General features: G+C 44.2%; 1 protein-coding gene across 5 annotated transcripts; it reads left to right on the plus strand.

Annotated features, from left to right (window-relative positions):
- Positions 1 to 993: 993 nt before the first annotated feature.
- smarca4a (SWI/SNF related BAF chromatin remodeling complex subunit ATPase 4a) lies at positions 994 to 18,546 on the plus strand. Of its 5 annotated transcripts, none has more exons than XM_078284617.1 (34): positions 994 to 1,047; positions 2,357 to 2,622; positions 3,883 to 4,015; positions 5,093 to 5,551; positions 5,798 to 5,896; positions 5,986 to 6,241; positions 6,790 to 6,916; positions 7,111 to 7,284; positions 7,545 to 7,718; positions 7,907 to 8,074; positions 8,175 to 8,225; positions 8,415 to 8,545; positions 8,846 to 8,906; positions 9,007 to 9,119; positions 9,498 to 9,645; positions 9,827 to 9,990; positions 10,341 to 10,407; positions 10,609 to 10,719; positions 10,876 to 11,118; positions 11,435 to 11,548; positions 11,776 to 11,883; positions 12,035 to 12,121; positions 12,261 to 12,307; positions 12,445 to 12,611; positions 12,903 to 13,066; positions 13,837 to 14,103; positions 14,678 to 14,755; positions 14,866 to 15,084; positions 15,210 to 15,472; positions 15,674 to 15,779; positions 15,897 to 15,998; positions 16,491 to 16,623; positions 16,752 to 16,891; positions 17,807 to 18,546. In XM_078284617.1, the coding sequence occupies exons 2-34, from the start codon at positions 2,401 to 2,403 to the stop codon at positions 17,837 to 17,839; spliced, it is 4,929 nt and encodes a 1,642-aa protein (XP_078140743.1). In that variant the 5' UTR covers positions 994 to 1,047; positions 2,357 to 2,400; the 3' UTR covers positions 17,840 to 18,546. The 5 variants fall into 5 exon arrangements, with proteins under 5 accessions (XP_078140743.1, XP_078140745.1, XP_071774556.2 ...); XM_078284619.1 differs by having other exon boundaries at positions 995 to 1,047; positions 13,837 to 14,064; XM_071918455.2 differs by having other exon boundaries at positions 996 to 1,047; positions 15,671 to 15,779.
- The last annotated feature ends 3,762 nt before the right edge of the window (positions 18,547 to 22,308 follow it).

The following is a 22,308-nucleotide window of genomic DNA, read 5'->3' on the forward strand; positions in this document are numbered from 1 at the left end:
GACAGACCTCACCTCCCTTAAGCTGGATCAGTCAGATGTCAAATGGCCACCAACACGCAGCAGTGAAGAGCCGGTTGTCATGCACCTATAGGCAGAGATTTACAATTGGGCTACACAATAGATGCTTCCAATACTGCTGATGGATGAAGACTGTTTTGGAGATTTCTGGTGTGTGCTGTTGGCCAGTATTAGTCTAGTGTGTGTGTGTGTGTGTGTGTGTGTGTGTGTGTGTGTGTGTGCGTGTGTGCGCGCGTACCTTGTTTCAATAATTACGTTACTGCACACAAAAAAAATATATATAAATCATGCAAATCAAGAAAAGAAAATGTATGACCTACATAGTTGTGCAAAAATAAATAAATACAAAAAATATATATACATAGCCATGATGAATGATAAAAATCCTATACAGTAACACACATTAAAGGGGACTAGGGGGTAAACAAGAACTTCACAATTTCACAATGTACTATGGTCCATCAAAATCATCATATGCTGTACTGATAATGCAAATAGTCTCAGGTTTCCGTAGAGTGGAACGCTTCAGTGTTTAATGTTTAGTGCTTTTTCAAGTCGAAGCATAAATACAGGCTGGCCTATTTTCAGCACTGTTAAAGGTAAACCAATATTGAGATAGCCTGTATGCCGAAAGCTGTAGGCTATTAACCCTCTCCTTCGTCCCTCCTTCAGCATTTTATGGACTATCTAAATTGAATTTGTTGCACTTGGCAGATTACATGAATAATGCTTATTCTTGTTCCCCTCCTACAATATTGTGTGCTTTTAACTCGCACTCCCATCCCCCACGCCGGCTTATTGCGCTTGCATTCCTCTCTGCAACGCAGCCATCACTGGGCATGCGGGAAGTGTGTGAGACGGTGGAGGGGGGCGCTAGAGACTAGCACAGGCCGGTCCCTGCGATACAATCTGCCGAGAGAGGGGGGTGGAAGGAAAAAAACCATCTGGGTAGGTCGGTCTTTGTTTCTGGCTAGAAGGAAAACCGAGAGACATTGCAACCGGCGAGGTTTTATACCTTTCTCTACTTGTGTAAGTCAATCGTTATTTTATTATTGAATCGTGGCAGTTTGTCAGTGTTTTACGTAAATTATATATAATGTATGTGCTTTTGTTGGGCGGTTTTGGTAGAGAAAAGACGAGAGTGAAGACCGACATTACAGTGTCGCTGCCGTGGCGCGACAGAGCGCAATGAATGAAAATTGTTTTTGGAAATGTGTTTAGAGCGGAGACTGAGCCAAGGGTACGGGAGGCGCGTTGGATCAATCAACTACAGCGAGAGGGATGCTCTAACCTTTCACATGTCGCCGCATCTGGCCCAAACTCTCGCAAAACAACACATTTTTCGCACCGAATTGGCCCAGGAGAGCATGGCCGGCTAGGCTAACTTAACTAGCAAGCTAACCACCGTCACCAGCTAGCTAATGTTGTGGTAACATCGCAGGCTTTCTTAGCTGGCTAATCTCACTCGGGCTTGTGTTCTTTGAAGTTTTATTATCCATTCGATGTAATTTTATGGCTAAGCTATCCAATGGATGTCAGTAAGCTTAGGTTACATAATGAGAAGCAAGTTAGTCAGTTAACGTTTGCGAGCTGACTACAACACCCGGCTAGGCCTGGCTAACGTTAGCTTAGCTAGATGGTAAGCTAACGATAGCTAACCTAACTGTTTGTGTATATAAACATACTATAAATTGGACTAATGACGGAAGGGTAGAAAGTGTTTGCTGTACACGTGTCTGCTCAGGTCCATCAACAATTAAAGTAACCACCCGTGTATCCAGGTGGGAATGTGTCATGTTGTTTTGTTGAGCCATGTCTTCAAAGGTTTTGACCCAGAAATGGAAGTTTTTGATGACCTCTTGGAGACCCACTGTGCTTATGATAAGTTTACATGTTTGTAGATGTGGTAACAACTCGATGTTGCTTGACTTGACGTGAAGCTTCAAAGTCAGATCGTCTAATGGTGTAATTAAGCAGCTGCCTGGTTTACTAGTATCAAAGCTGATTGAGAAGAATCTTGTTCCAGTCAGCAACTGATCATCTGTCATGTTGGAAACAGGGATTTAGAGTTGGACATATTTCATATTAGAGAGAGAAAAGAAAGTGCTTATAGTTTTCATTTTACACAGGTTTCGCTAATTGTTTCCCCAGAATCAGTTATGTTGTTAAATAATTAAAACCTATATCGGATGCATAGGTTATTGTTAAATATTTTGATTGTAACTGTCTAAGTGATTGACGAATGGTTAAGTTGTTGATTACACAAAGATATTACCTGTTCTGACCACAGATTGATTTCAGTCAGTGTGTTTTAATACCTCCGGTTATCTCTCCACAGAGGGATACTTGCTGCTGTCACACATTCCCCGTCTCGGCTGAGAGATGTCCACCCCGGACCCCCCGATGGGAGGGACCCCGCGGCCGGGCCCCTCCCCAGGCCCCGGACCATCTCCAGGAGCCATGATGGGCCCGAGCCCCGGTCCCTCTCCGGGTTCTGCCCACAGCATGATGGGGCCCAGTCCGGGACCTCCTGGATCTGGACATCCCCACCCACCTCAGGGACCCTCAGGATATCCTCAGGACAACATGCACCAGATGCACAAAGTACAAAAACAGTTTGCTGTATTGCCTATTCAAAGACTTAATTGTGTCAGCCTATCACATATACATGTTCAAACTGGTGCTTTCTGTTGCTTGACATTTTCAAACTAGTACTTTTCACTGTGACAATGTGTTCCCTGCCCAACGTGCCACCACCACAAACATTAAAACCAGTGGGGTTAGGCATAATGCAATGCACTGTGGTACGTTAGATACCTAAAATTGGTTCACTCCGTTAGCAGCAACTGCCATTTTGCAACATATTTTCAACGTTAACCCCAAAATACACAGAATTAAAACAATACTGGCACATATTAGGGCTGGGCGATATGGCCTAAAAATAAAATCTCATTTTTTTTACACCTACACCCGATTTACGATTTTAATCAGGTTTTTTTTTCTTAAAAACAAATGAAGTGTATGAAAAATATATGAAACGCCAGCGCATCTGTAGTGTCTTTCCACCGGGGCCCCATCTTGTCATATGGGATGCCGCTAATGTTATCTGCTTTTTAGCAGGCGTTTGGGGGCTGCCGCTAGCTCGTGCATCTCGCAGTGCCACACACTTCTCCCAGTCGGCTGCTGCCTCTATCGGAGATGCTGGAATAAATGTGTCGCGCTGCTACCTTTAGTTGCCACAGACTTTAGACAAACTTTACAACGGACAGTGCTTCGCTCGACGTCGGACGTTGCAAAACCGAACCACTTCCAAACGAGCTCCTCACTTGTAGAAGCGCGTGCTGCCGTCTTGATACTGTGTTTGTGTCTGAGGGGAAATCTCGGTGGGTTGTAATCAACTGCGGAAGCTCAGGGAAGCGGTGGGGCTTGATTGACAGAGAGCGATCCGTGCCGTATTTACCCAGGTTAAAGTGAATCTCGATTTTCATTTTTACACATCGTCCTAAACCATAAATTTGAATTAATTGATAAAATAGATTTATCGCCCAGCCCTAGCACATATTCATCTTTTGATCTAAAAATGTGTTTTGTAAGTAAACATTAACAAATTGAATTTGACCAAATTTTCCAGTAATCATATCCTAGCTTATGTTTGCCAGCTTATGGGTTAGTAATGGCTATTGATAACGTTTATCTAATATTATCTTTTACAATAATATATTACAAAGTATAACTTATAAGATTTAGATTTTTTCAAAAATAGAATATGTATCTTTTGAGTCAAATGTAAAAATTAATGTTCTGTTCTCACAGACTTGATTCATTTATTTCCCATGTATGATTATTCTGTGTTCTCTTTCATAGCCCATGGAAGGCATGCATGAGAAGGGAATGCCTGATGACCCCCGCTATGCCCAGATGAAGGGCATGGCCATGAGACCAGGGGGACACAGTGGGATGGGACCCCCTCCAAGCCCCATGGACCAGCATTCCCAAGGTAACACACCACACAACATTGTTTTAGGTAGCCCATGTTGTAAGTTGCTGAGAAAAGATTTAACGGACAAGATGTTGTATGATTATTATTAGCCACGGTATTTAGCTCCCAGCAGTTGTAGTGCAGCTAATGAGTGTCTGTGCTGGTGAGCAGACTTGTTGCACTGTGTACTGTCTGAACTGTCTGAGTATGTAGCGGGGCATTGCTGAAGAAGAGCTGGTGTGCTCAGTCAACACACATTGGATGAATAAAATATTTAACAAAATGTTTAAAAGGGCCTGCAGTAAGTTAGTAGATTTGTATCAGCATACATTTTCAACTTAAATATTTTTTTGTCCCTGAAAAGCTCCATTCAGGAAGAACAGATAACTCACTCATGCACACACGAGCAACAAGTACAATGTGTGTGTGAACCCATCCAGCCAGTTTCTCTTCTTGCGTTACTGCCGGTTTGATCACTTGGCAGCATGAGCAGACAGCAGGGGGCGGGGCAAGAGAGGGGGGTTTCCCCTTTCAGACAACAACAGATGCAGCTGCAGCTACAAAACCACACAGTCATTAAGGAGCAGAGGATGCAAAGGGAGGCATTTAGAGGGAGCATTGAAGTAATAGAAGAGAACAGTTTTCTCTTGGCTCTTTAATCCTGTAATTACAGGTGACTGACAGTACACACAAGTGTTATGTGTTTTTGTGCATGATACGGAAATGGTGTGGTTTTTCAGGCTACTAAGGTCTTGTATTAACTGGAGGGAGTGAGTGAAGTGCATTTTGTTCTGTTTTCATCTTCATACCACTGTTTGGAATTTTAGCCTACATTTTCCTTCAAGAGATTAAAAACTAAGCTACTAAACTCATAGCTGGTGTTTTCATTATCATTATTGCTAAATCTGGCTGGTTCTGTCCCCTTCTTCTCTTTTGTGTATTTCATCTCTGCCAGTGCTTTTTTATTATCTGTGCCAATACTTGGAATGTTGGCTTGAAAGTTTCTTCCTTCATAATATTAAGAATTTAACTTCTAAAGCGCAATTCCCAAATCATCTGTTGGCTTAACCTGTGTGTCTTTTCTGTTTTCCCCAGGTTACCCCTCTCCATTGGGAGGCTCAGAACACGCCCCTAGCCCTGTCCCAGCCAATGGCCCGCCCTCTGGCCCCATGATTCCCGGAGGTCCCGCCGGCCCCGTGGCTGGCCCCATGGAGGGCAGCGGGGACCCTGGGCAGGGCATGGCCCAACAGAACCGCAGCGTTCCCCAGGGTCCAGGCGGGCCCGGCGGTGCGGCAGGAGGACCGGGCGGCGCGGGCGGACCCACTCCCTTCAACCAGAACCAGCTGCACCAGCTCAGGGCCCAGATCATGGCCTACAAGATGCTGGCCCGCAGTCAGCCCTTACCAGAGCACCTGCAGATGGCTGTGCAGGGCAAGAGGCCCATGCCAGGGATGCAGCAACAGCCGATACCGAGCATGCCGCCTTCCACTGGGCCTGGAGCTGGACCTGGGGCCGGGCCGGGACCAGCACAGGCCAACTACAATAGACCACACGGTGAGTTGAGGACAGCACTCACAAAGCTTGTATTTACAATGGAGTTTTGTAATGTGCCTTTTTGTAATGTGATATTTAAATATATGCACAATAGTTTTCAAACAAAGAAACCATAATATCTGATGGCTGAACAGAGACCCCTGGTGGCTAAATGTGAATCTGTTCTTTCAGCTGTCTCACCATTTTGAAATCACCTGAAAAATGGTATTGTTCTTAAATTTATATGTATGCCATTTGTATTTTCAGGCATGGTCGGTCCCAATATGCCTCCTCCTGGACCTGCAGGTGTTCCCCCAGGTATGCAAGGCCAGCCAACCAACGGACCCCCGAAATCATGGCCCGAAGGTAAGTATAGACTGGGCAGCAAGCTCAGCATCGTGTGTTTTTATGTGCGCACACAGCAGAACTGATCTTTTCTGATGGATCTCTTCAAGGACCAATGGTGAATGCTGCCGCCCCGTCCAGCGCTCCTCAGAAGCTGATTCCGCCTCAGCCCACCGGCAGACCCTCTCCCGCTCCTCCCTCTGTGCCTCCCGCTGCCTCCCCAGTCATGCCCCCTCAGACCCAGTCTCCAGGACAGCCTGCCCAGCCCCCGCCCATGATGCTGCACCAGAAGCAGAATCGCATAACCCCCATCCAGAAACCCCGCGGGCTGGACCCAGTGGAAATCCTCCAGGAGAGAGAGTACCGGTGAGAAAGGATAGACAGGATGGGATACTGTATTAGATTGTACAACATATATTTCTGGTTAAATTGTAAAACAGACCGTTCTGGCCCTCGGTTCTGATTGGTTGAGTCACGTTCAATAAAATAAAATGTAAAATACCTGACTAACACACACCTTTGACCATATTGCTGTTCGCTAAATTTAACACTCATATTGGTACTAGAACTATATTCCTTGACTGAAGGATATTATTTTTTAAAAATTAGTTATAATTTATTTAAAATAAAAGATTTATTGAACACGCATGCTAAGAGGCTTTGCATTATGCCTAACACACCTCTTGGCTGTTCTAAAATCACTAAAGCATATCCTTCTGTGGCTTATTGCTTAAATAGTTTGCTCTATTTTATGCCAGTTAAGTCATTTGAGACATGCATGTGATAAAGGGCTATATAAATAAACAAACTTCAACAGTGTCCTATTTTCTCTTCTATTCATGGATAATTAGCCTCAAGGGGAGAAATAATGTTGATTTGGATTGTCAGTCATTGTATTGTTTTGTATTCCTCAGGCTACAGGCTCGTATTGCTCACCGTATCCAGGAGCTGGAGAACCTGCCTGGCTCCTTAGCTGGAGACCTGCGCACCAAGGCCAACATCGAGCTTAAGGCCCTGAGGCTGCTGAACTTCCAGAGACAGGTAGGCAAGCAGTTATCTACAGTTACCTACAGGAAATGCAGTGTAATTAGAGAACCCTCTCCACTGGTTATTTAACCAGTCTCCAACCCTACCTCCACCGCCACCATCATCTGACAGGTTTTTCTTTTTTTACGTATGCTGATAATTTTCCAGTGGAACACAAATCGAATCTGTTTACTTTCCTGTGCCTACAGCTGCGTCAGGAGGTGGTGGTGTGTATGCGTCGTGACACGGCTTTGGAAACAGCACTTAACGCTAAGGCCTACAAGCGCAGCAAGCGCCAGTCGCTACGGGAGGCCCGCATCACCGAGAAGCTGGAGAAACAGCAGAAGATCGAACAGGAGCGCAAACGTCGACAGAAGCACCAGGTACATAGTGGGAAAGTAGAATAAGGGAGTTCATAGTAGAACGAAGAATTTGTCTATTCTGTATCATTTCCCTGATAGATTGTATTAAATCAAAGCCGTGTCCCGTTGAACCTGTCATTCTAATTTACCTATTTTATTTAAACTCATCTTTATTTAAACTTAGTTATTTAAAGTAATCCTGAAAAAAATAGCTTAAATTCATTCAACTTTATTCATAGAGCCTAATGACAGTGGTTTGCTTTTTGTCCTTGTGTCAATAGGAATACCTCAACAGCATCCTGCAGCATGCCAAGGACTTCAAGGAGTACCACCGCTCCATCACAGGGAAGATCCAGAAGGCTACCAAAGCCGTGGCCACCTATCATGCCAACACTGAGCGCGAGCAGAAGAAGGAGAACGAGCGCATTGAGAAGGAAAGAATGCGGAGGCTAATGGTGAGTGTCCCTATCATACGCATAAACACATGTAGAGAAATGTAATGTGGTATAATGACAATCTAGGAGTATGTACCTTGCTAATGTGTTATTTGCTTTCTTTTTGGATTGCTTTTTCAATGGATGAATGTTTATTTGTCCCCCACACAACACGTGTAACAGCTGTTTAACTGTGTTTCTTCTCCCAGGCTGAAGATGAAGAGGGTTACCGTAAACTCATCGACCAAAAGAAAGACAAGCGTCTTGCCTACCTGCTCCAGCAGACGGACGAGTATGTGGCCAACCTCACCGAGCTGGTGCGAGCCCACAAAGCCGCTCAAGCTCTCAAGGAGAAGAAGAAGAAGAAGAAAAAGAAGGTGAATGAGGTTTATGATGGATAATGATAATGTGTCTCTTCCTAAGAGCTGATCGTGTTTTTCATACATGTATTTTCGGTCTTTCGAATGTTCCGCTCAGAAGCCAGAGGTTCCAGAGGGTGGTGCTGCTGGACTGGGACCCGATGGAGAGGTGAGTTTGGAGGATTAAAAAAAAACATTTTCAAGGATCACTTCTGCTTGAATGAGATTGCACAATTTATAGTCTTGCAGTGCAGCAATGTGTTGATTTACTTACTTAACCTTCTTTATTTTCTCTCTCTCTTTACTCCACACTACCCTACTACTACTTTCCCCTCTCTTCTCCTCTCCCCTCTCCCAGCCGTTGGATGAGACTAGTCAGATGAGCGACCTGCCGGTGAAGGTCATCCATGTGGACAGTGGAAAGATCCTGACCGGGGTTGAAGCACCCAAGGCCGGTCAGCTGGAGACCTGGCTTGAAATGAACCCTGGGTAACTTTTCATTTCTGCCTGAATCAGAGATAATTAGATTGTTATTGTCAACTCAGCTTGATGCTGTCACACTGGAGATTAGAGTAATACAGTTATTCTCACTCTGATGGCAATGCTGGAATCTGGTGTGAAGGAAATGTTCTAGAAAAGTGGATAAAAGGATTTAGAAAGCATCTCATGGTATGAATGCACATCATAGCCATGTTTTACAGAAAAATGCATGATCTTCGTCAGAACATATAGCCATTATGTTAGTGTAAAAGTTCTAACCTTGTTCAAAACATTTTGTCTATTCTGTAGGTATGAAGTAGCCCCACGTTCAGACAGTGAAGACAGTGGGTCTGATGATGATGAGGACGAGGTACACAACACCGACATCGACTCTGTATTGACATCAAAGCAAAATGTTCACTTGTGATTTTTTAGAGTATTGTTCTGACCTCCATTCGGTTTCCTGTCAGGAGGATGAGGAAGAGCAGCACCAGCCCTCTTCAGCCCCGTCAGAGGAGAAGAAGAAGATTCCTGACCCTGACAGCGAAGACGTATCTGAAGTGGATGTCCGGCACATCATCGAGTAAGACTCAACCTTTGGGATCTTGGTGTTACTAGTTTCTTAGAAATATGCCTTTCCCTCATGAAGTTAATGGAGACAAAGTGAAAGTCAGATTACTATTAAAGACACAAATAAATGGCTTTTGTAATGAAATACGTTTTTAAAGCGGGTATAAAATTCTAACCCCAGTAATGTATTTCTTAGTCAACAAAGGTCCAACATGACTATAATAACTGTAATAACTGTCAGTATTACATCATACATATACCTTCAAGACATTGTTTGGTTACTTTAGGTTTTCTCTTTGCCTCTTAGTCACGTTTTCATTTGCTGCTGTTTTTCCAAAAATCGTCCACCCAAGTCCGGGCCTCACTGTGTTTTCTCCCCTCCTTCCACCAGACACGCCAAGCAGGATGTAGACGATGAGTACGGTAACGCAGCCTTCGCCAGAGGCCTGCAGTCGTACTACGCTGTGGCTCACGCTGTCACTGAGAAGGTGGACAAACAGTCCTCACTGCTGGTCAACGGGCAGCTCAAACAATACCAGGTACACACCCAAGACAGGCTACGTAGAGTACAATAACTTCATATAATGTAAAGGTAAACATGGTGTTTATGAGGGGGCGAGACTTTCATGAACTTTGAGTATCTTGCTCTGATTCCTAGTGAAACTCAGAGGATTCAATGAGCCGAGTAGACCGACACTAACTCCTGCCCCTTCTGTTCAGATTAAAGGTCTGGAGTGGCTGGTGTCGCTGTACAACAACAACCTCAATGGCATCCTGGCTGATGAGATGGGTCTAGGAAAAACAATCCAGACCATCGCCCTCATCACTTACCTCATGGAGAACAAACGCATCAATGGGCCCTTCCTCATCATTGTGCCACTCTCGTGAGTATAGGCACTTCTTATCAGACTTATCAGTGAAAACACAAACTTAAACAACAATGCTTATATAGAAAGCACTATGGATTGTGTTATTAGTCCTTATATAGTCAATATATAGTTCATGTTTTCTTTGCAGGACCAAAACAAATGTGGTTGATTATATAATTATAAAATCATTTGATTTTCCCCATCCTTAGTGTTGTAAAAATAAATTACCACATAATAATCGTGAAACTCCTCAGACTATAATTGTACCATCAAAATCTCTGAATCATACCCTTGTATTGAGGCCACTGGGAGGCAGCAGAGAGCAAGAAAATATTCTGAACCAAATTTCTGTCTTTTGTTTTCAGAACTCTATCTAACTGGGTCTACGAGTTTGATAAGTGGGCGCCGTCTGTCGTCAAGGTCTCCTACAAGGTCAGTGGCTCTTTGTAAAGCATCCTTCTTGGATATACAATATAGTCTATCAGTTCAAGAATGAAGCGCTTAATTTTCTATTTTTGATATTATGGAGTGTTTCCAAGTTGAGGTCAATTACAGATTCAAAGCTGTGGCTGATTTACTGTATATAGTTCTGCTATTGATGTGAGAATGAAAAGGGATTCTTGTAATTTTCAGGGTTCCCCAGCTGCTCGCCGTGCATTCATCCCCATCCTGCGCAGCGGCAAGTTCAACGTGCTTCTCACCACGTATGAGTACATCATCAAGGACAAGCAAGTGCTAGCTAAGGTAAGGAACCATCCTCAACCTCCCAAGTTCACGCTTTAAATCAAATCCAAATGTTTGTTCACTGATCACTCAGTCCAATCACAGTTTTTTGAATAGTAGTAATGTCAATGTCAGCTCCCACTCTAATCCTCCGCTGCACTGTATTTCCTCCCAAAGCTTCGCTGGAAGTACATGATTGTGGACGAGGGCCATCGTATGAAGAACCACCACTGTAAGCTGACTCAGGTCCTGAACACGCACTACCTGGCCCCGCGGCGGGTGCTGCTGACCGGCACGCCGCTGCAGAACAAGCTGCCTGAGCTCTGGGCACTGCTCAACTTCCTCCTGCCCACCATCTTCAAGAGCTGCAGCACCTTCGAACAGTGGTTCAACGCCCCCTTCGCCATGACTGGAGAGAAGGTGAGCTTTGGCCCGGACGGGTGTGTAGGTGAGGTCGCACTGGTCTGTACACTTTGTCCTGGCCAGAGCAGAGAGCAGTTCCAAATGAAAGCTCCACTCTTACTAAATGAAAACAAATGATGGTACTTCTTAAAGGGATGTACACACCTTAGATCTTTAGAAACATGGGCTATCGAATGATAACCTTCTCCTATATTGTTTTCCCCTAAAATGAGTATAGTGTTTTGTACTAGAACTCAGCAGAACAATCTGCTGCTGTAAATCATTAAAATTTTTCACGTGCCTCTCTCACCCAACCTTCTCCTCTTCCTTCAAGGTCGACCTGAATGAAGAAGAGACCATCCTGATCATTCGTCGTCTGCACAAGGTGCTGCGACCCTTCCTGCTGCGCCGACTCAAGAAGGAAGTCGAGGCCCAGCTGCCTGAGAAGGTCGGGCTTCATTTACATTTGATTAACTCACTACTTCAGTAGTGACAGTCAATCTAATCCTTGACTATTCTGTTCTGTGAATCTGCTTGGTAAAGAGTTTTCAAACATATAGAAAGGTGCTTTTGTTTCAGAATCTGGTACACTAATACCCATTCAGCAGCCAAGTACTTAATACTAGATGTCGTTTGGTGGTTTTCCTGAACTTTCCCCCTATTGTTGGCTTCTAGGTGGAGTATGTGATTAAGTGCGACATGTCAGCCTTACAGAGGGTCCTGTACAGACACATGCAGGCCAAGGGTGTCCTGCTCACTGATGGGTCAGAGAAAGACAAGAAGGTGAGAGGGATATGGGTCTTTAAATCTCTTAGATGAAGCTGCCTTATTTTATCAATATGTAAATGATACTTGAATTAATGAAGTTATTTAATAAAATAAAAAATAAGTAATTGGTGTTTTTTTAATTTCTATATATTTTTTTGTCTTCCAGGGTAAAGGTGGCACGAAGACCCTGATGAACACTATTATGCAACTGAGGAAGATCTGCAACCACCCCTACATGTTCCAGCACATTGAGGTACGTAACACGAGATCCACCTTAATGAAGCTGTCAGTGAATATTGCATCCACGTACACTGCATTAGAATTCAGAACAAAATAATATTTTTTTGATTTTGTTTTTATTTTGTGTTTATCTTTTTTTTTTTTTTTTACAGGAGTCCTTCTCTGAGCATCTTGGTTATTCTGGCGGAATAGTGTCTGGGTACGTGGACCTTGGTATTTTGTGTGTTACAGGGTTTGTTCATGTGTGTGTCTGTGTGCGCATGTGCATGCACAGAAGTGTGTTTCATGTGTTGTGATGCTCGCTCTCCTTCCTCATGCTGTCCTCCCCCTGTCCAGCCCTGACCTGTTCCGCTCCTCTGGGAAGTTTGAGCTGCTGGACCGTATCCTGCCCAAGCTGCGGGCCACCAACCACAAAGTGCTGCTCTTCTGTCAAATGACGACACTCATGACCATCATGGAGGACTACTTTGCCTACCGCAACTTCAAGTACCTGCGTCTGGATGGTGAGACACCTCTTTCTCTCCTTATCTTAGAGCTAAACATTGAATTTTGTGAATTGTGCAGCTATGGTTTTACTGAGCTGAACTGTGCTGGTGGCTACTGTCTGTTTTCAGCTATATAGGTAACTATTATTGTGAGAATACTTTAGAATAAAATGATAAATGGATGGCCTCTTAACTCACTATGCCACCCTGCTGTACATTTCAATGAACTTTAATCTACGGTAATGTACTGTCACCTGACGACACATAACTTTTGGGATTTACTTTACACGCTGATCTTTTTCCCTACAGGAACCACCAAGGCTGAGGACCGTGGCATGCTGCTGAAGACGTTCAACGACCCAGCCTCTGAGTACTTTGTGTTCCTGCTCAGTACCAGGGCAGGAGGCCTGGGCCTCAACCTGCAGTCTGCTGACACAGTCATCATCTTCGACAGCGACTGGAACCCACATCAGGTACTTTCTCAGAAATCTAAATATACATTTTGGTATAGAAATTTCAAAAAGTTATGCTAGATGTACTATAAATGCGAGCTGCCAACTGGGAAACACTGCTCACTACACTGTCAGCCTCCCAGTGGTAAATAGGATAGTAGGATATGTGGAAATCTTTTGTAGGCTCTGATATCTCTGACTTGGACCTGGAAGTGTGTCAAGGCAGGTGGCAATAATGGCAGCGAATGCACTCATGTCAGCAATCCAATTATCAGTTTTATTCACACAAATACAGTCGACTCTATTTACAAAAAGTGAGCAATATGTACTGCGGTTTGTTTATGGTTGATTTTAAATTCATAAATAAAAATAGTTTTGGACGTCGGTGTTCCAACTGGTTAAATGTGTGAAAGCTTACAAGTTGTAGCAACAAGATATCATCCCGTTCTTCCGATATGACATGAACGCAGCATTATTCTTGGGTTATTGTTCCCCTGACAGCGTTAGACCATTCGTATTACAAAAGCCTAAACAGTAAGTAAAACCTGTCAAATGCTGGTAGTTTATGCGTGGCTTATCACAGTCTTCTGTATTTGTTTCCTATGCCTGAATAAATAGTGTGTGTTCTCTTACATCTAAAAAAGTCAACAGATAAGTTGGCACGTGTGTATGTGGCGCAGTGAGATCTCGTTGTTTTGCTATGTTTGCCTGTTCAACTCTTATCCCACACAGTCATCCCACAATCAGACCACCTAAACTAACCATTCACACATCTGCACATCCTCCCACAGGACCTGCAGGCCCAGGACAGAGCCCACCGTATTGGTCAGCAGAACGAGGTGCGCGTACTGCGCCTCTGCACAGTCAACAGCGTGGAGGAAAAGATCCTGGCTGCAGCCAAGTACAAACTGAATGTGGACCAGAAGGTCATCCAGGCCGGCATGTTCGACCAGAAGTCTTCCGGCTGTGAGCGGCGGGCCTTCTTGCAGGCCATTCTGGAGCACGAGGAACAGGACGAGGTCGGGGCTCGGGGGGGCTGCCGCACTAGGGGGGCGTGGGTGGGTGTAATCTCAACCCCTTCCCACATTGCCCACCCACTTGCCTGTGCGCTGCTCCACCTATTCATTCTCTCTTTTTCTCCTCCTCCTCTTGTCTCTTTCCCTCTTTTCTCCCTTTCTCCAGATTTACGTGCTTTCATCATCCATTTCCAGTTTTCACTTAGTTGATATTTCTCCTTCACATACATTTTCTTATAGTTAACAATGGTGCTTTATTCTCTCCACTAGTATAAAATCTATTCTTGACCTTTTTTCTTCTTTTGTGCTGTTAATTTTTCCTGTAAAAATAGACCTTCTTTTCTATTTTTTTTACTTTATCTTCACTCGTATTTAAACCTAGTTCCACTTATAACTCAATACAGTTGAATACGCAAAGTCAGTCAAGTCATACAGGCCTAATAATATATATATTTTTCCAATACCTACATCAGATAAATGCTAACATGCACTTCATTAGTAATTTTTTTTAGACAAATTAAAGACTCAAGTATATTAGTTCAGAGACTTTGCTCTGAGGTGCCACATAAATCTGCCGTCAGCGTCTTCTCACTCGCTCTGTCTCACTTGTCTACAGGAGGAAGACGAGGTGCCCGATGATGAGACGGTCAACCAGATGATTGCCAGAAGCGAAGAGGAGTTTGAACAGTTCATGGTCAGTCCCCATTCTCTACCCTTTATCAGGTAAACGCATATTTGACTCATTTGTTAATTTGACTCCACTAATACCACGTCTCCTTCTCTCCTCCCCTCCTCCTACTCCAGCGCATGGATCTGGACCGGCGCCGCGAGGAGGCCCGCAACCCTAAGAGGAAACCCCGTCTGATGGAGGAGGACGATATGCCCGCCTGGATCTTGAAGGACGACGCCGAGGTGGAGAGGCTGACCTGCGAAGAGGAGGAGGAGAAGATGTTTGGCAGAGGCTCCCGCCAGCGTAAGGAGGTGGACTACAGCGACTCACTCACTGAGAAACAGTGGCTGAAGGTGAGATGTTACAATGTTTAGTATGTAAAAAATATAGCGTGTGACTTGGCTGAGAGTTAATCGTTAGCTATTGTCGGCTTTGAGCGCGTAGCATTTGGCTCAATGATAATTACTCCCCACCGCAGGCCATAGAAGAGGGCAATCTGGAGGACATTGAGGAGGAGGTGCGTCACAAAAAGACGACCAGGAAGCGCAAGAGAGACCGCGACCACGACGCAGGCCCGGCCACGCCCAGCTCCAGTGGCGGCCGCGGGCGGGAGAAGGACGAGGAGGTGAAGAAGGCAAAGAAACGCGGCCGTCCGCCTGCCGAGAAGCTCTCTCCCAACCCTCCTTCCCTCACCAAGAAGATGAAGAAGATCGTCGACGCCGTCATCAAGTACAAGGATGGGTGAGAATGAAATGATTGTGTCTACAATCTGAAGTAAAAACTCAAAAGATATGGTGAAAATTAAATACTGTACCAAAGAATGATGTAGTGTGTCATTGATTGATCATTGATTTATTAAGTAGTAATCTCAGATTTGACATGGACTGACAGTGATGATGTGTACTAAGACCCTAGCTTCCCTCTTCCCCCGTTTCACAGCAGTAATGGGCGGCAGCTGAGTGAGGTTTTCATCCAGCTGCCGTCGCGCAAGGAGCTGCCAGAGTACTACGAGCTCATCCGCAAACCCGTAGACTTCAGGAAGATCAAGGTAACGATCGAAAGCCACATGTTTTTGCTCCTCATTAAGTAACTTCTCTCATTTCAAGTGTTTTTTGCCTGATTATCCACTTGCCTGACCGCTGCCGTCTGCTGTCCCCCCTTCCAGGAAAGGATCCGTAGCCATAAGTACCGCAGCCTGAACGACCTGGAGAAGGACGTGATGCTGCTGTGTCAAAATGCCCAGACCTTCAACCTGGAGGGGTCTCTGGTGAGTGTCTGCCTCTGGCCGAACTCATGGGTCATAGAGCACGGTTTGCTTAATGTTATTGCTGTAGTAAGTATTAGATATTCATACTCACTTGTGATAAAAACAACAGTGGAATAAGCCTAAATTCAGCATTACAAGAAGTCAGTGATAAGGAGTGCAAGGGTCAAAGTAAGAGAGCCTTGTATTGGGTACAAAGGTAAGAAGCAAACAAAAGACATTTTTCTTTATAGACAAGAGCAAGATTAGATGCAGAGCAGAAAGAGCCAAGTAGGTATGATTTAGTCTTAAGAACCCCAATTGAGATGTGTTTTTTTTTTTTTTTTGTTATTATTACTACTGTTACCAAAATGCAAGAAATATTGTTCATACTGCATATGAGGAAAGAGTCCCGAACTAATTTGGCCTATTCTCTGATTGTGATAACTTCTGGTAAATTAAATAATAGTGGAATTGCACTGCACTGTATCTCATTGCTCTGTGTGATCCTCTCAGATCTATGAGGACTCCATCGTCCTTCAGTCAGTCTTCACCAGTGTGAGGCAGAAGATCGAGAAGGAGGACGACAGCGAGGGTGAGGAAAGTGAGGAAGAAGAGGAGGAGGTGGACGAAGGCTCTGAGTCTGAATGTGAGTATCAGAAACACACACACACAGTGTACTTTTGACCTAAACTTTCACATAATCTTTTGGAAGTGGCTGTCCCCAGCGGAGGCGCTGTAAACATGAATCTGTTCCTGATCTTCAATCCTTCTCAGCTCGTTCAGTGAAGGTGAAGATTAAGCTGAGCCGGAAAGAAAAGGGGGAGCGAGGAGGAAAAGGACAACGACGGAGGGGCCGCGGCGCCCGGGCCAAACCTGTGGTGAGCGACGATGACAGTGAAGAGGAACAGGAAGAGGTGAGAGAAGTCACACACACACACACAAAAGACAAAAACATCCATTAAGTTGCATCTGAGTCTTGGGCTAAGTTCACACTGCAGACCTTCTTGCTCAATTCTGAGTTGCTACTCCTTTTTTTTTTTTTTTTTTGGATGACTGTTCATATCTATTTTAGGATGTAATTCATGTGCGATACCAATAAACTGACAGCGATGTTGAAGACACAAAGCACAGAGTAACAGTAACCAAAGACATCCATTTACGTACTTATGCTTCTCCCGCTTGTTTCGACCACGTCAGTTACAGTATGTGCCTTTTGGATTGAAGCGGCTCTCCAAACACCAATCAGTCGGTTATTTATTTATTTTTTTTCCATTGTTGTGTCTCTTCCACCATGCTAACACTTGAGTATTCAAATACACATGATGGTCGTATACCTTTGGATTTTATTTTGTATCACATACAAGTGGTCCAGGATCAGAACAAAAATGCTCTCAATAATTAGGAGTACCATCTGTGGTCAGTATTCACATGTGAATACGTATACTGTCCCCTGTGGGGCCCCTGTAGGTGATTCATGGGAGTCTCTGACCAGGGGATTCTTTTCAGTGCATTCTGGGCAAGAAAATTGGGAGCAGTTTTTGATCAGAAAACAACCAAGCCCACAGCCTGAAGCAGTAGAAAATGTTGGCACTACAGGAAAATTCCAACCCCACACGCGTCAACAAACACAAAACAAAACAACTAACATTGTAAACAATTACAAAAAACAAATCATAGTGGTACAAATTGCGTGTTTATTTGCCAATATGAAATGCAAACGTATTATTTTCAATAGAATTGTGGACCCTTCAGCACTTTGTACAGCCTTTTTGCACTAATGTTGGATAGCGGAGGTTAACTCTGTGTTTCCTCTGTGTGTTTTGTCTCAGGAGCGTTCGGCCAGCGGCAGCGAGGAGGACTGAAGCGAACCCCTCCTGATGGGACCGATGGCCCACTGAGCCCCTCGACTGGAATTTATATATTTTACTTAGATACACACACAGCGGGGAGACAGTGGAGAAGGCCTAGTTTAACCTAGATCAGCTGATTTTTAGTGAGACAATTGTATTCTCATTAAAGTAAATCATTAATTAAAAACCAATAAAATAAAAAAAAAAGTAAAATATGAAAGCCGAAAACCATCCATTTCCATATTTAAGCCGGCTTTCCCAAAATGAATTGTTGAACTGTGTGTCTTTTTTTGCCTTTTTTTGTTTTCTACTACAAGTGAAAATTGACAGGGCCTGAATTGCAGACTGATCGTGGACCATAAGGAGAGCTAACTGACTGTTCTTTTTTTTTTTCTTTTTTTAAGTGGTATTCATTCATTTTGTCGTCTTTTTCTCTTTCTTTGAGACAAAAGCTTACGTGTGAACCAGAGTCACTGTCTTTCCCCGAAGCCCCTTTTTGAATGCATGTCGTGCGTGTCTGTGGAAATGCACCTGGATGTGTCGTTCGCTCTTATCTCTGTGTTTAATTTAAGACTACAAGCGGGATCACGGTACGTCCCGTCCGGGGGCGCCTCCCTCTCAGGCTGTGTGAGGAGAAAGGGGGGAGGGAGGGTTAGGACCATTTCTCGTGTCGGTGTCACTGGATTCCAAAAACTACAATAAAGGCATCTCATAATTAACCTGTTGTGACTCGACTGTTTTTGCTTCTATCCTGCACTGATGTGACTGTCCAAAATACAGTATACACAAACTAGGTCAATGGTAATTGTGCTTATCAGTTATGTACACTAGATGGCCTACTGACCATGACTGGCTGCATACTGTGTGCACAGAGGTTTGTTTTGAGCCTTTTTGTTTTTGTCTTCTACCCTGTAAGTGCAGGCTACATAACTATAGGTGCAACACATCCATAACTTCCTCACTTTAAACCCCAGTCATTTTTCATTCACTTCTGTAGCTAGCCTCTGTTGTGTTTCTTTTGGCGTAGACTCAAGCGAAATTCCCTCGCTGGTTGTGATATTCTCACCGGGCCTCCAAGCCTCTGATCTTTGCTCTTCCAACACGTCGCTCTTCCTCAGAGGTCAGCCGTTGACCCCGACACGCCTGCTTCCTCCTCTCCCTCACATGATTTCGCTAGCATCTAGGGGCACATGCCATGACACCTGTACAAACACTCTGGGTTATATCTGTATGAATCTGCTGTGTAGGCCATTCTCATGCTTCAAGTGAGCAAGTTTTGACGGAACGGCTACCCCAGCATGATCAAACTATCCTCCCTGCAGACCTCTCTGGTTCATGTGTGTGTGTGTTTTTACAGTTGTGGTTGTATGTATCATGATTTCAAGATTCCTTGGCAGTTTTTTTCGCCCCAATATTCTCTCCTTTTGTTAAGATTTATTTGTACGTTGGTTCTATTTTATCAGTTAAGAGGAACGGCTCACCTGGAAGATGAAACTAGAACCTTGTGTGTTATGGGATGCCTGATCCAATGAGGGAGCAGGAATGTTGATGCTATTGAGCCTCTTCTACTGAATCTCCCCTTTGAAGCTGTAAGTCTGGTATAAATCTGGCCTGTTCTTGACAAAAGGGTCGAGTCCAAAGAGGAGAGGAGGCTTTCTCATTAGTCGAGATAAAATTCAGTGTTTCAACAATCCAGCCACTTTTATCCGGCTGTTATCATCCCATCCCCTACATTCTTTCAACAGTCATATCAGTCATATCCTCTTTCTGTTATGAGGCAAAACGCAAGTTGTGACATGCAATTTGTCATTTACTGTGCTGTCCTCCCTATCAGAGTTTTTTGTCAAGATCCACATTTACAGCCGGGCTATCCAGAAGGGTATCGCAGTGCTGCCAGGCATCATTTTCAGTGGATGATGAATAACTGTGTACACACACACAAACTGATGTCTGAAACATCCAGTGTAGACATCAAGCCAGAGATCGTTCTCTCTCCTCAGATTCACGCTGCTACAGTGCATCAGGAGCCTATATCACACAGTAACTTTCCCCTGCCTGGTCTGTCTCGGGTTGAGGAGCGAGGAGCCAAAAAACGTGCTTTACTGCAGCTGGGAGAACCTGATTTGACCTTCGGAGAAAGACAGAAAGAGAAAGAGACTCTATTTCAGCCAACATACTATTTGTTTTGAGTGCATGTCAGCAGAGAGAATGAATGTAAAAAGGGCGCGGGGTGCAAGCATACTGGAAGAACCAGAAATTGTGTGCTGGATGTTTACATAGGCTTGGATGAGGGGGTAGAGGCACAACAATGGTGGAGGGAGGGAAGTCCATCAGTTTAGGGGTGGAGTGCACTGGGGGGGTGGAGTGCACTGGGGGGGTGGAGTGCACTGGGGGGGTCGGGGGCGGGGGGGGGGGGTGAATAGAAGAGAGAGGGAGGTGCTCACTTTAACCTGCGTCCACGTCGGCTGCTTTCTTTCTGCCTCAGGCTTTATTAATGCTGTATCTATTAGTAGATGTTGCAGGAATTCCTCTCTCTGCAGTGTGACCTCTCTAACGGGGCCCGGCTGTGGGGGGAGCTGGGTGCAGAGTAATGAGCGATCATCTCATTAGGCGATCGGAGGTTAACTCCGGCGCAGTTTAGGAGCCTTTCATGTCTCGCGGGCCTCTCAGGAGCAGGTCACCCAAAGGACCCACTTTCGCCAGAGGCCTGAAAATGTACGAGTGTCAGTTCATATTAAATGTGGAATAAACTGTCAAATATGTTTACCTGCGGAATTTTGAAGACGGAATTTGATGGAACTTTATTTCTTGGTTCACTTGTTTCATTGTAATCTTTTTGTCTCTAAAATATCGACCTCCTCCAGGCCTTGTCAGTTTGATACATGTCCTGTGCTCACACTGTTTCCCTCACACTGTACAACTGAACACTGTGCTGATCAATGTAACATCAGTATACCTGAGGGCAAAGAATACACTGAAACAGTTAATGCCTCCTTCATTGGGAGTTAAATTTGCTCGCCATATTTTTATTATTTCCATCTTGCTGCTCTGTGTTGCAGTGGACGCCACGCTTGCTCTCCCACATAATTTGCTGTTGGCAGCAGTATCGGCCTTGGCCTCCTCCCTTCATTTCCATTTGCAGCTACTGTGATGCAGATCTGCGGCCCTGATACGAAGGTTCAGGGGCGACCGCAGTCCCTTGGCTTGACTCTCCTCTCTCAGCAGGATAGTGGCGGCTGTAGTGAGTTACTGGTTGACAGAGATACTAACACTGACCCAGACCCATGAAAATTGGCACAGCTCCAACGCTTGTTTTTACTGCGAGAGTTTCCTCACGTGGTCGGTGTGACTGTGAGGAGGCGTGAGGAAAACATATTTGTGTGGCTTTGATTTTTATCTCTGTATGTGTTTTATATGTTTCTTTGAAGTCTCAGCTGAAGTCAATTTACAGTGTTGGAATAATATGAAATGACAGGCATGATAACATGGGCTTGGTAAATAAAGGGCCAGGTTATAATGTTATCTAAATGCTTACTACTACTACTAAACTGGATTGTCCAACAGTTTTTCTATTAGGAAATATCTCTTCTTACAGTATATGGTGCTTTCTCTGCCGGGTTCAAGGCTGCTGCGTTTCACTTTTATCTCTCTAGATGCACTTTATCTCTGCACTTCCTCTGATGGGTATCTTATTGTAAACTATATTATGGCTCTGGAAGAGTTTGAGCTTTGACTCTTTGAACTTCAAAATCACGTGCAGATCATAAATCTTTATGGCAGAGAGTTGGAAAACCCTCTCAGCTCAGGAAATGATCCGACAAGGATTGTGAAGATTATAGCCTTGCTAGTGGTTTTATGGCCTATTTATTAGTATTTTATCTGAATGTTTTACTTATTGGCCACTTATTGGCCAGTTGTAAGTTAGTTTGTTTTTTTGTGTGTGTTGTGTTCTAGTTGTTAAAAGTGAAATGAAAATTGCATGTAACTTTGTGAAAGATTACAATCATTTAACACATTTATCTCTTTTCTCTGTAAAAAAATGTTTAGCAGTTGCTGCTGTCAAAATAGCATTATGGGAAATGGACTAGTTTTATGCTTTGTGTTGACCAGATGTATATATATATATATATATATATATATATACATATTTTTTTTTTAAACTGGGTCCAACTGAGTGATTTACTTAAAGATTTAGCACCTGCCAGAGTAGGCTTACAGCCAAACACTGACTACTGGTATGTAGCCTACAGACTCACCCTTTGGCTGTGTGTGTGTGTGTGTGTGTGTGTATGTGTGTGTGTGTGTGTGTGTGTCTCACTCACTCTCTCTTTCTCTCTCTGAAAGGGTTAAACTCATAGTAAAATTCATCCCCAGAAGCTCCGCCTCCCAATTGTGAAGCTGTGTGTCTCAGAAATCACACCACTCCAAATCCCGCCCTCCCCTCCCCGGGCCCCTCCTGTCCCCTCCCACTCCTGGACCAC

The sequence above is a fragment of the Centroberyx gerrardi genome, chromosome 7 (genome assembly GCF_048128805.1).
Source record: "Centroberyx gerrardi isolate f3 chromosome 7, fCenGer3.hap1.cur.20231027, whole genome shotgun sequence".
In the NCBI taxonomy this organism is placed as follows: Eukaryota; Metazoa; Chordata; class Actinopteri; order Beryciformes; family Berycidae; genus Centroberyx; species Centroberyx gerrardi.